Genomic DNA, 14,715 nt, shown 5'->3' on the forward strand with positions numbered 1-14,715 from the left:
GCTTTATGTACTCTACGAACCTTTCATGTACTGCAGCCTTGTTCTCATTTGTTTGTTTCATTTTCTTCTACCCTGTTATCAAACTTTCTATCTGTTATGGATTGAAACGCATCTCCAAAAAAAAAAAAAAAAATGTTGAAGTTCTAACCCCTGGTACCTATGAACATGACCTTGTTTGGAAACAGGGTCTTTGAAGGGGCTATCAGTTAGGTTAGCGTGAAGTGATACCAGGGTAGGGTGGTCCGAATCCAGTGAGTGTTGTCCTTAAAGAAGAGAAGAGACAGACAGAGACACACAGAGGGAAGAAGGCCTGGGAAGACAGAGTTAGAGACTGGAGTTATGCATGTGCAGCCCAAGGAACACCAAGGATCGCCAGCCTTCACCAGAATCTAGGAGAGGGGAGTGGAACAGGTTCTCTGTCAGAGCGCTCAGAGGGAATCAACATGGCCGAAACTCTGATTTCAGACTACTGACCTCCAGAACTGTGAGACAATAAATCTTTATGGAGGCAAACTGCTACATCTTTATCCTGTGGAGCAGCTGGTAGATTCGAACCACTGAGCTTTCAGTTAGCAGCCAAGTGCTTAACCACTGTGCCCCCAGAGCTGCCTAGCTATAAAACAGCGATTTTCAAAGTGTGTTACCCATAATAAAAATGAAAATCATCAGTCCTCACCCCGGACCTACTCAATCAGAAACTGTGGGGTGAGATGCAGAAATCTGTGCTTTAACAAGCCCTCCAGAAGATTCTGATGCACTCTCAAGTTTGAGAACCAAAGATATTGAAAAAAATTAATAAGAAGTGTTCCAAAGCGTTGGAAATAACTTCCAAACATGACCATGATGTGGCTCCGCAGCAAGTTGATCTTTAGCATAAACCAAAAAACACCAAACCTGTTGCTGTAGAGCCAATTCTGACTCGTGACGGCTCCATGTGTTACAGAGTAGAACTGCTCCAAAGGGTTTTCTTGCCTGTAATCTTTACGGAAACAGATCGCCAGGCTTTTCTTCTGCAGTACTGCTGGGTCAGTTCAAACGGTCAACCGTTACGTTGGTAGTCGACTGCAGGCCGTTCGTGCCACCCCAAAGCCCATCCTGAGCACAAGGACAAGAAATGCCTGCTACTAAGCCCTGAACATCGGCGGGCTTCCTCAGCTGTCTCGGGTCAGGCGCCCTAACTCCACCTGTCCAGTCTACGAAGAGCTCCACTTTTTCAACCTACAGGAAATATGGAACGGGAAGGATGAAGAGGAGATTAGGCTGAGATGGAAAGAAAATTAAAAAGTGGTTTTCAAAGTTCTAACCTATGTATCTAGGTTATACAGGTGAAAAACAATAAGACACATTGTTATTCCTTTGTTTCTCTAATGTTACTTTAAGTTGAAAGAGAAAAGAAAAGACAATGATAAACGCATTTAATTTGAGAAAGTGTATAAATGAGAAATAGAAAAGTAAAAAAAAGTACAGAAAAACGAGAGAGGAGGAAAAAAGGCAAGAAAGGAGAGTAAAACTTAATGACCAACCTATTTCTGTGTGTGTGTGTATTTACATATACACACACATATTTGTACATGTACCATTATACCATCACAGTATCATATTTTGTCAATTCTATGTTCAAATTTTTATGTCTCTGGAACTGGGATGTGTCTTACAACTTATGTTGCCAAATTTGAGGAAATTTGGTATTTTTATTTCTGTCCTTGGACTCTGATTTCGAAACACGCAACAATCTAGCTGAAAAAAAAAATTTTTTTTTACTTCAGCTTTCTAATGCTTAGCCTATTGTTTTACTAAAAGTTATTTAATGGTTATAGATGATTTAAAAAATAGAGAAAACTACACTTATTCAAATCCTGTACAGATCAACTAATCCATCTCATTTCTTTTTTCCTTCCCTAGATATGGGACGAGTCAGAATCAACTTGATGGCAATGGGTTTGGTTTTGTTGTTTTTGTTGTTGTTACATGGTATGCTAGCCAGGATTAATATGAGAAATTAAATAAGCAGAGACTTCCAGTTCCATGTTTTATCAGTTCCCATGAAGATGTAACTGCTCCTCAGCGGGCTTGTCAACACTACATCTCAGCCAAAAACTACTCCTCCTTGAATCAAGCATTATGACTTAGACGTTTTATAGAAAAGCACCATGATTTAGAACTTCTTGCTGATGTTGCCAGTGCAGACACTGTTAGCAGTGGCAGATGATGCATTTCAAGACACCAGTTGTTTCCGGAACGACACCAGCAGCTGCAATTACGTAAATTAACCCTACGATGTAGGAGGGAAATTTTTTCTTCGACTCAATTTAAAGTTTTACATTTCTCTATATAATCACGTATGTAGGGACTCTACCTGTCCTTCTCTATTCCTTTTGTTCTTTTACTATCAATCATCCCTCCTTCTCTGCTCCCTTGTTGTGGACTGAATTGTGTCCCCCCAAAGTATGTGTTGTAAATCCTAAACTCTATGCCTGTGGCTATAATCCCATTTTGGAATGGGTTGTCTTGTTATGTTAATGAGACAGGATTAGTGTAGCATGTGTGCTAAGTCAATCTCTTTTGAGATATAAAAGAGATTAACCAAGCAATCGAAAGTAGCAGAGACAGGGGAAGAGAGATGCCAAGCCACGTGAAGATCACCATGAACAGAAGCTCAAAGAGACAAGCACATTCCCCCAGAGCCGACAGAGAGAGGAAGCCTTCCCCTAGAGTCAGCATTCTGAATCTGGACTTCCAGCCTCCTAAACGGTGAGAAAATAGATTTGTTTGTTAAAGCACCCACCTGTATTTCTGTTACAGCAGCACTAGACAACTAAGACATCACCTTTAAATGAAATAATAGGAGGCTTCTCAATTTTCCTTGGTCCAGATTCTGGACCAACCTGCAGTTCTTCTCGTATTTACTGCCCTTTCTGGGCCTTCTCTGCTTCTGCTCTGCCTTCTCTGAAATTACACAAGCGTACCAAGTGGGGCATTCGGGGAAAGGACGGACGGGCTGACACTCTTCTAAGATTGTAGTTCTTTCCTAAGTCACTCTAAACTGCATTTTAATATACCTGATGATATGTGCATGTTTCTGTGCGTGTGTACATTTTAACACTGCTGCCCTCGGAACAGATGTTGCAACAGAGCTATGTGCTAACAGCATCTTAATCTTTTTTCTTGAAAGGTTACAGCTAATTGGAAAGGCATCTCTTTTCAAGGGCAGTTGAGATTATTCTTTTCAATATACTTTTCTTTGGCCATGGCTCCCCTTTATGAAGATATGGTTTCTTTCCCAATAGAAAAGCATGAGAGAGTTAGACTTTATCACTGGTCTTACTTAGAAAGATCATACAAGTTTAGGTTTCCTTTGAAGTCTGCAAGACCCAATGGTATAGTAATCTATCTCTAGATCTTAACATAGCACACTGGACAACATGGTAGCAAAAAAGGTTACATCTCACGTCTACAGAACTTCAGGTAACACATACGATATAATTCAACATCAGCATTCCCAGTGCCGTGCCAGCAAGGGAATCTTTAATGCAATTCTAAGTGGAATTGAGAATTTTCTTTTTTGTGGCTCAAAAATGTTCATTCTTACTTGACTTTCAATATATTGAAATTTATTGTGTTTACGGAGAAAAAATTTTATATTACACTAAATTTTTTATTTTTAGAAAATTACCATTGAACAAAAGTAATGCTAAACAAATGTGACTACAGACCCTCAGCTTCTTCTACTCCATTTCCAAGTGAGAGACGACTTCTTGTGTCTAAATCCAATATTTTTCGACCCTGATCCAAAAGAATCAAGAGCAAGGTAAGGTCCATAATTTAAGGCATATGATGCCCAGTAGTTCAGAATGAAAGATGGAGGTTAAGCAGTGGCATCTGGGTCACGTGTCTACAGTAGTTATTTCATGGTTAGGTGGGAGGCATGCACTGGGTACTATCAGCTCCCTCCTCCTCATTGAGAAAACCCTCTCTCCTATACTGGATCCCAGGACACTTCCCTTGGCTCTCAAGCCCCTTGGACAAGTCCTTCTCAGTGGCTCTACGGCACCATCTCCTGCCCCATACAGTGAGACTAGGCTCAGTTGGACTACCCTGCACTCCTCACATTGAGTTCCGGTGGTCACCATAGCCAGGTGATCTGATCATCTAATCCATTTTGTCTTCTTCTTGGGCATGAAGCCAGCGCACTTTCAGCCTCTCTAATTGAGGTATGCCCTTGGGGCTGAGTTCCAGCCAAGAGAAAGGAAGTCTAAGTGGTATTCACCATTTCTAGGGCTGGCCCTTAAAAAACTCCTCCTGTGATCCTTCATGCTTGTCCACTCTTGGCTGGCTACATGCCCAAACACAGGGCATTCCTGAAAGCAATATGCTGACAACTGCAGAGCTTCTCACAATCTGCTTCCCAGAGCGGCCACGCAGAGAGGGGCCTACACCACAAATCAGGAACGCCTATGCTGGATTCTATGTGAGAAAGAACTTTCGACTCTAACTCACCAGTATTTTGAGGATTATCTATTATTGCAGCTACCATGTTTTGCTGTTAAATCCCAAATGTATGTATCATTTATTCCAAACTTCTTTTCAACTTTAGACTCAAATTTCTAACTTCTTCCTTCTCCTTCACCAAATTAACTTCTAATATTTTCCAGGAATTATTCCCTGGACTGCCCAATCTGGGTTGGGTTCTTTATGCTTCTGGAACACCTTACTGACCACGATGTAGTGTGACTGTCTGTATCCTTGCCTGCCTCCCCAACTCTAAGGTGAAATGTTTTCAATCTCTGCATCTTCTGGGCCGCCCTGGCTCTCAAGCATAACTTCTTGTAAGAATAGATGAATGAATGAATAAAAGAATTAGGGTTCATCATATGAAAAACATGAAGACCTGAAGGTGGTGTGATCAGAGTTTGTAAAATAATGAAAGGTATGGAGACTGAGGAATGTTTTAAATTAATTCCTAGAAAAACAAAATTAAACAGAAGCTCTTAAAGGTTGAAAGAAGAATTTTAAAGACTCAAGGACAAAGAAAAAGAGGCTTTGCTGAGCAGTTAGTACACTTGAGTTTCTTCAAGAAATGAGGGTGGATATTGAAGAAATTTATAAAAACTTTCTGAAGAAAACTTGGTCTATTTTAGAGTACTGCCCAAGCCTCTGATGCAGATCATGGAGGGGAAACATACCAATCCAGCTGCCATCGAGTCTGACTCATGGTGACCCCACATGTGTCAGAGCAGAGCTGGGCTCCACTGTTTTTAATGGCTGATTTTTCACAAGCAGATCATCAGGCCTGTCTTTCGAGGTGCCTCTGAGTGGACCAGAACTCCCAACCTTTCAGTAAGCAGTCAGGCACGTTAACCCTTTGCACCACCCAGGAACGCTCAGGGAAAGTACAGCCTACCAGGAAACATCCCTTAGGTGAATCCTCAAAGGACAGGAGACATTTTACAGCACCTCTTCTGTAATATCAAATTCATCATTTATTTGAACATACTACACAGTGATGCTGCCTCCTGTTTTACCTGCCTACGTCCTGGTGATGATGTCTGGCCCCTCTGTGCTGCAGCATCTGGGACACCTGTGCAGAGCTCAGGGTGGGAGCCAGGTAACCAAAGTGGAGCCAGGGAACAATCCATAACTTCCCAGGCATCTTTTCCAGCTTCCTCACCCCTCTGCATACAGAATGTCCCTGTGCACGCTAAGGAAAAGCTATTACAAAGCCCAGGCATGACTTCTAGAAATAACCAGCATTCTCACTTCTCTCCCAAGGCCTTTCTCCCCTCCACACCTGGGAAAACCCACATAAAGGAATAACTGGACTAATCGAAAGTTTCACTATTTCAGTGGCTTTTGTTTACTCTATAAAACTAGCTTTAAAAAAATACAGATCATAAATGATAGCTGGTTCTGTTCATCCTTGATCTTTGAATTGCTTTTCCTGACTCAAGACATTTAACATTCATTTGAAAAGATGCGAGGGACCTAAAGGGAGCTAAAACGGAAAACAGCCATTTCTCTTTTATAGAAACAATAGTTAACCTTTAACTCAGAACTGCAATGTGAAAGGTTTAAAGTACTGCACTCACCTGTAGCTGTGATATAGTTAGAGGGTAGCGGAATAATATCCAGGTCACACCTTCACTGCAAGGTGGGATAGTAAGAGAACCTTCATACACCCAGTAATCTCGCAGCAGAGGGTCTGAAAATCAAGGGGGACGTGTCACCAAAAGGCAAGGTAATTAATAATTACCTTGAAAATTCCAATAATAATTTTCCAAACTACAAACTGTCAAAATTGTACTACTCAGACTGATGTCATTTGTAAGCTTAGGCCTCACATGTGTCTTCTTAAACTAATCATCTTATCATGTCATCAGTGAAAAACACGATGAATCCTTTTTCTATTAACTACAGTGGTTTCTATCAGTGAATTACTAACGTGCTAAACACGGCAGGATGGGTGGATGGGCATGATAAATATATCTAGTTACATCAGCAAAAGTGTATCCATATTATTTTCTACCTTTCTTAGAGGATTTACCTGATTCGCACCTAGCAGTGGTAACATACTCTTTATTAAATGCTTACCACATGCCAGGTACTGTTCTGAGCAGTTTATATTAATTCGTTTAACCATCACAGCGAGCCGATGGAATAGCTGCCACTATTAGCACCACTTTTCACACAGAGAGACGGAATCACAGAAAGGTTATGTAACTTGCCCGAAGTCACTCAGCTAATCATCAGCAGAGGCAGGATTCAAACCCACGCCATCTGGCTTCAAAGCCTGTGTTTAAACCATTCTGTTCTAACTACCTTTATGTTCATTCTTCACCAGCAAATTATTAAAATCATATTATGATATGAAATCATATTTGTATATAAAACCATGTTCATAAAATCAGTCAGCTCTACACTAGAAGAATTCACGATTAGATATGACGTGTAAATAGTCGAAATATGGCAAAAAATTGGTTTGTTGTAGAGTAAATTTAGAAAGTTTAAGATACAATGTGTCGACCTATTTTGTTTTGTTTGAAACACTAAGAAATAGCCCATAGTTTAGGCGGAAGAATGTAGAAGACCAAAATTTTATACAAAACAACCTGTAACTCAAATTATATTCTGAGTAGTTTATGCAGAATTCTTACCTGCAGAGGAATACATTAACAAGTAGAATAATATCCAAATAATAGCACCACTGCAAAGAAGTAACCTTACAGAATTAGATACAAAGTATATTTCACAGCAGAGATTTATAAGGACTTCAAGGACCAATCTTAGAAATACATCAAGGTTATTTTATTATGCTGGTGCTTTACACAGAGGCAGCAATTTTTTACAAGTGATAAACCTATGAAAGTTCTTCATGGATTAAAAGAACTAGGAGCAAAGTGTTTACTATTTCAAAAGGTTTACTACCATATTTAGAGCAACCTGAAACTTGTACCTGCCACAGAAAATTTAAATTATAAAGAAACTTTGCTAGCAGATAACATACACCTATATATATCCTTAGTAAAACAATGTGGTTATATCCACAGACAAAATTTGTCTTATGCCATCGGATGAATGCTTACCTGGTAATAAAGTATTAGGATTAAAGCAGGGTATTATCTTCGTCTTCCCCTGAGGAAGAAAAAAAAAGTTATCCCATGTTAACATAAAATTTCTAGGATAAAAAGTTTATTAGGACTAAAAGTCTAGATTGAAGGTTTTTCTGGATGGCATCATCCTATCCCCATAGATCTGTTGTCTTATTGGAGCGGCACTGGTGGTTCTAATAAAATACTCCTGCCCTGATGGCGAAGTGGTTTAGAGCTTGGCTGTTAACCAAAAGGCGGGCAGTGAGAATCCACCAGCTGCTCCTTGGAAACCCTATGAGGCAGCTTTCCTCTGACCTATAGGGTTGCTACGAGTCAGAATCGACTCAATGGCAACCAGTTTGGGGTTTTTTTTTTTTTTTTTTTTGGTTTGCCCTTAAGTCTATGCCCTTTTTTCCCTCCCCGCTGCTGAAAATGGATTACCACTGTAATTCTTGGTGGGAAACTGACAAACGGTGTCTATCTGTCCCATGTCAGCTACTTTATCTGCCCCTAGCCCTTCCATACTTAAGACTTGGGCCTCGGTATAAAAAACCCTAGCCCTGGCTCAGAATTCTTCTGAAATGACTTTCCTCGGCCTGATTCTCAGCTTCTCATCTACCTGGAATTACAACCTGGCTCTCAACGTCTCGCTTTTTCCCGTTTGGACTGCATAATTCAGCTCTAGCATCTATTCTATGCTCCTCATCCAGGGAGTGGTATCTAACACCAGGGTGTATATATTCAACTCCAATCAACTTTTATAAAAGGTCAATTTAAATTCCAAGGAAAAGTTGTACCATTTTTCAACAATTGACCTTTAGGATCACTACCGAAAAGAGTGTAACTTAAATTTCTCAGGACTTACAGGCAGACAGACCTGTCATTGAAGCGGGCTGTCTCCTATAGGATTACTCTAAATGTGCAGATGCAATAAGGAAAATTATCACATGAACTCCATCTCTTCCTTACTTCCAGGCACTATTTTACACATTAAAGAATCCAGCTTACTTTTCCCATAATAACTGATGTCTTATCAGCTGAAGAAATATAGGGAATTTTCTCAGCCCGTGTCTACCAGACAAAAGTCAATCAAAATGTGCCCTTGTCTCCTTTTTTGCAGCTTCTTTTGACTAGTGCGGGGCTTCCCACGGTGGCTGGGTTCCGTCTAAGCCCACTGTGGAGATTCTCAGTGGAGGTTCTTGCCTGGCCCAAGATGCCCTGGGCTCTTGCCCGTGAACAGCAAAGCAGGCTCCAGTTCCCACACTGATCTCAGAATTGGCTTTGGGTCCTTGGATCCCCTTCTGTCAAGCAAGTTCAGCGCCTGTGTTGTATCTCCAACAGCCACACAGGATTAAATTAATCCTTCCGAGGCTACTCAGGTTCAACTGACTCAGTGTGAGATTAAAGGAGCTGTTTATACCTGAACTGGGCCTCCCACTGATGCTGGGCCATGTCACTACAGGGTCATACTGATTGAAATCACCTTCTCTGGCCTGTTATCTTAGGCTTCTGGGTACTTGTTTTATATATATATATAAACCACAAAAGACAAAACTCATTGCTATAGTCAATTGCGACTCACAGTGACCCTATAGAAGAGAACAGAACTGCCCCACAGAGTTTCCAAACAGTGGCTGGTGGATTCAAACTGCCAACCTTCTGGTTAGCAGCCAAGCTCTTAACTATTGTACTGCCACAGCTCTCTCTATATATACATACATATATATGTGATTGAAATATGGATCCCACAGTTTTTCTTTGTTTCACTTATATAACTTTCCTGTATCAATGGGAAGCAATGAGTTACCTCAGAAGGCTTAAGTTGCTCAAACTCTGAAACTTTCCAAAGACAGACTTGTCTCCAGGACTGGAGGATGATCTCCGAGCCCTTGGAATATTCTGTCTGATAAGAATGTTTTTGTATGCCTGAACCAGTCTGACTAGATAGATTTATCCTGACAATATGATTATCTCTAACACTTGTTTCAACTCTTGGTGGGCTGGCTGGATTCTGAGTAACTACAATCACTCACGTGGGATTCAGGACACAATTGATCACCAATAAAAACCCTGGACCAAGCTCGGGTGAGTTTCCCTGGTTGGTAAGGCCTCGCACAAGTCGTCACACATCATTACTGGGGGGACTAAGCATGTTCCCGTGCAACTCCACTGGAAGGGGCACGCCTGGAAGTTTACACCCGGTTTCTCCTGGCCTTCTGCTCATGTGTCTTTTCCCTTTACCGATTTTGATCTGTATTTTCTCATTGTAATAAGCTGTGATCATGAGTTTAACAGCTTTTCTGAGTCCTGTGAGTCCTTCTAGCTAATCATTGAGTCTGAGAATGGTCTTGGGGACCTCTGACACAACCAATATTTTTATTTTCTTTTAAACAGTGGCTTACCTTATACTGAATATCCTGGAGAATTTCAGTCACAGCCTTCAGACCTACATGTTCTTTTCCTATCTGAAATATAAAGCACAAACCACAACCGCAAAATTTTTAACTCCTTAGTTTTTACGCAAAGTTACTAACAAAGCAAGGCTCCAGTTCACCTGACAGTCCTTCTTGAGAAATAATTAAATGGACTTTTTATTAACAACCAGGTTAACATCTTCTAAAGTTACTGAAGGTTGTAACAGAAACTAATATGTAAAATATTACATATGTAACATCCAAGAATCCGTTCTAAACTCATCTTGCTATGCATAGGTCTTAACTCCTGTACTGATGGATCAATAAAACACCATGATATAAAACTGTCAGAGACTTTTTTTAATTAAAAGTATTCAGTACATGTCCAAACCATTTTTACCTTTGGCATTTTCTAGATCAGTGTTATAAAGATTTGACTAACACTGAAAAATTTTTATTAACTCAGAAAAAAGGGTATGTGCTTTCATATGTTAAAGTCACCCAAATCAGGACAGCATTTCTTGAGCCCCACTGGACATAGCCCTCTAAATACCTTTTCATGTTCAGATAAATAAGAACATGCTTTTCACAGGCTTCTACTTTAAAAACACTACATATTTTTAACGTGTAAAATGCTCCAAAGAAATTTGAGAATTTTTTTTAAAAGCCTGATATTAAGAATTCTTTCTTGATTTGAACTTTAAAATCTGAAAGTGCAATCTGATTTCCACATTCTAACCAACATTCAATGATTCCAGGATAGCAGAAGAGATAAACAGCAGAGAGAACTCAAAACCCCCGATGAGCAATCCTCGTCATCGTTAGCTTTTTCCCTCTCACTTCCATTTTTGGAGACTGACCTAAAAGGAGCCAGAGTAGCTGTCAACGTGTTGTTCTCACTCTCTGTCTCCCTCAGTGTTAACCAGCTGTGAAATGTGCTAAGCAAAAAGGCATCAAAGAAAATACACAAGAAACTTACACAATCTAAGACAGGCCCATCAGTTCAAAGTAATCAAGAATTTAACTATTTTCCAAGGGTTTGCAATTCCTGAGATAAGCTCTTTAGAGAAAACGAATTCTCTGAAATTCAAAAAAAAAGAAAGAAAAGAAGCAAGACATCTTAGGCAATTGAGCTGGTGAGTTCAAAAGCCAGGACCTTCAGGCAGAAGCCTTCCCCCATCTCCAGCGGAAATGGGTTTCTTAGTTCTAATGGCTTAACCACGACGTAGCATTTGGATGCTGACATCTACTGCATGTGGCCTACTATTTCATGCAGCTCCTGACAGATCATAACCTCTTTGACAAAAACAGTTCACGTCTGAACGCTGCAAGGCCATCTGCACCGGACTGCCTGGGTTCTGATTCTGACTTTTACCCAATTCTTAGCCTTGAGCGAGTTTACTTCACCTCTATGCCCTTCAGCTTCCTCATCTATATAGTGACAATGATAAAAGTGACTACCTGATAGAGCTGAAGATAAGACTAAATCAAACAAAGCACTTAGGACAGGGCCTGGTGCATCTAGGTTCAATTATTGTTGTCTATTATAATTTTTAAGTCTCCAGGAGGCACAGTTTTCACTGGACTACTAACCTGGCAGTTGGCAGTTTGAATCTACCCAGCAGCACCATGGACGAAAGGTCTGGCAATCTGCCTCTGTAAAGATTGTAGCCAAGAACACCCTATGGAACAGTTCTACTCTGTAACGCATGGTGTCACCATGAGCTGGAATGGACTCTATGGCAACTGGTTCCATTTTGGGTTTGTTTTATTCTTAACCTGAACACCCTACAGCATCAAATACAGTATTTACGTAGAGTTGTCAGTCATTGTGGAGGTGACTCCAATTCACGGAGACCCCATCTATGTTAGAGAAGAACTGTGCTCCACAGGGTTTTCAATGGCTGATTTTTCAGAAACAGATCACCAAGGTTTTCTTCTGAGGTACCTCTGGGCACCAATGTTTCAGTTAGCAGTCAAGCATGTTAACTGTTTGCACCACCCAGGGACTCTACTTACATAGAGTAGCACATATTAACTATTGCTGTTAGCTATTACTGGTTTCTTCTATGTATAAAGACTCTCTCGTTCTCCTTTATTTTGTGAGGAAAAACTTTTTCCATATCCTGCAACAAACTCCAGCTATTGGTCCATCTCTTTCTTTTCCTTATTTGCCCAATTTTTGTATGAAGAAGTTACAACCACGAAAAAACAAGTAGACATGATAACTCGCACACCTCAGCCCCTACAGTCTTGAAGTAATTCAGGTAACAAAGCACCCTGGTGCCAAAACTCCACTGGGAACCTGAGGCCCAATTAATTTCTTATCGCTCATCTTTGCCATCCTTCGCCATGACCCAAAATGCACACCTCCCTGGTCATTTTTCCTCAAAAAGTTATGTTGATGCTCTAATCTTTGCATTTGTAGATATGTCCCTGTTTGGAAATAGGGGTTTTCTTTTATTCTGTTAATGAGGTCATACCAGCATAGGGTGAGTCCTAAACCTGATCACTTCCAAATGGTAGCTTATAAAAAGAACAGGCACAGGCACAGACACACGCACACGGGGAAGACAGATGGCAAAGAAAGATAAGGAATGCCAAGAACTCCTAGGGTTACTGACAAGCAAGAACCGGCCCCTACAGCTGATGCCTTGCCTTGGACTCCTAGCTTCCAACACTGTGAGAAAATCAATTCCTGTTCTTGAAAGCCACCCACTTGTATTTTTGTTAGGGCAGCACTATGCACCCAAAACAGCATCCCTGCACTATCTTGTACTTTTTCCTCACTTAGTGTCCCACTGGTAGGCCCCCTTCCCTGAGTCTTCACTGTGTCCTCTGGAGCAGGATGACTTGGCATCTTTGAAAAGCTCTCCCACCACCTCCTTGTCTCCTATGAACCCCATGAGGTCTGCCCAAGGCTAAAGGTCTTTCAGGCCCACCAAGTGGAGGCTGTGCATGGATAAGGACCTAAAAGCATGGCCAATGGTCTGCTATTACCTTTGACCCACATGCAGAAGGCCATCCTCCTCTGAGGCCCTTAATATCTGAGGCCCTACCTGTCCCTTGCTGACCTGCTGGTCACCTCCCCATTGCCATCAACCCTGGAGGACATAAACATCTGTGTGGTGACTCCTCCACTGCCTAAAGATTACAGCCCTAAACCTCTTTCCCTCTCAGTCCCTGACCTTCAGCCTCAGCTGAAACTAACTGGAGGACATACCCCACACTTGCTTTAACTGTAGAACTTTCATCTCCAAAAGACAATTCTGACCATACCTTCTCATCCATCCAGCTCTCTCTCTTCTTACCTCTCTTCCCATTCACTGACCACCAGGAGTCAACTGGCTTAACTTCCTTCCCTACCTTAGCTAGACTGAAAACATCTCTTCAGCTGCTCTCTCACTAGCACCCTCGATTCTGTAACCCCTTCGTCCTCCTGAGTCATCTGCTCCACCATGAATCAACGCAACAATAGAGTCATTATAAGTCGAAGCTGACTTGACAGCAACAGTTTTGTTTTTTGTTTTTATACCTGGAGAGAGAAAAATACACAATACACTGTTCTCTACAATCTGTGATGTCTTCCGCACTGACTGTCAATTCCATTACCATTTCCATCCTGGGCTATTTCAAGACTCAACCCCACACCCGTGTTTCCCTTGCTCCATAAATAACTTTACGTTGTGTTCCTCAGAGACAATGAAGGTCATCAGGGATGAACTCTTCTCTTTTCCTGCCCTTCTCCACCTACAAATTTACCCCCCTTTGTACCACCCCTTCCTCCCAGCCCTCTATTTCAGAGAAAGGGTGGGTCCCTCTTAGCCAATTAGTCCATCCCTATCAGCTTTTCATCCCAGGCCCTCCTGTCACTTCAAAGGCCCTCTCTCCTCTGTATCTCTTTAAATGCTTCATCTTCATTGGTTCTTTTTGTTCAAGATAAAAACCCAGGCAGGCACAAGGGAGAGAAAAAGTAGAACTCACTGCTTAGGCAACACTGAGCTTCTATTATGGGTGATGGAAAAATCTGGAAAGGGATAATGGTGGTGGTTGAACTTGATAAACACAATTAACGTCACTGAATCGTACATGTGAAGAATGTCAAAATTGCAAATGTTTTGTTACATACCATATTTTTATGCAAATAATGTGTGCACTATACTTTTTTTTTTTGCAAATCGCACAACCCCTTCACACATTATTTTCATAAGCATGCTATACCAATATTTTTTTACACGTTGCTGACTTCAATATCAATTTTTTTTTCTGCCCAACGAATTTACCGTTGCTAGGATAAAACTGATCTCACAGAAACTTCATTTAAGGTAAGTATTTTCCTAAACCAAGTGCAACCAATGGTGACCTGATCAGTCTTATGATGGAAATGGGACGCCATGTTGAAACCAGAGTATGAATGCATGAAGAGCTAGAAGTAAGAAATGATCCTAGAACTAAAACTGCAAGAACAAAATGTTGTTTACATTTTATTGCTTTCATAAATCTTAAACTGAAACATAATTTTAGATAATCAGTATCTTTGAAATCAACAGAAGTCACCAGAAGAAATTGTTTTCATCTTAAAATAGGCCATTTCAGTTCATTTATTTTTTATCATCATCATCATCATCCGACTCCCAGAACCCTTCAAAATCTGATCCCTTTTCACCATCATCATTGAAGTATCTCAGAGCTGCCTGCAGGTACTCTTCTGTGAG

General features: G+C 40.9%; 1 protein-coding gene across 2 annotated transcripts in view; it reads right to left on the minus strand.

Moving 5' to 3' along the window:
• Positions 1–14,715, minus strand: part of CA8 (carbonic anhydrase 8) — a 203,144-nt gene that overhangs the window by 118,084 nt on the left and 70,345 nt on the right. For both annotated transcript variants that reach the window (XM_023545700.2, XM_003408321.4), the window contains exons 5-7: positions 9,989–10,051; positions 7,581–7,629; positions 6,087–6,199 (exon numbers count right to left, since the gene is read on the minus strand). In XM_023545700.2, the coding sequence (XP_023401468.1) occupies positions 6,087–6,199; positions 7,581–7,629; positions 9,989–10,051 (225 nt within the window). The remainder of the gene's footprint in view (positions 1–6,086; positions 6,200–7,580; positions 7,630–9,988; positions 10,052–14,715) is intronic.

This window comes from Loxodonta africana, chromosome 14, assembly GCF_030014295.1.
Source record: "Loxodonta africana isolate mLoxAfr1 chromosome 14, mLoxAfr1.hap2, whole genome shotgun sequence".
Taxonomy (NCBI): Eukaryota; Metazoa; Chordata; class Mammalia; order Proboscidea; family Elephantidae; genus Loxodonta; species Loxodonta africana.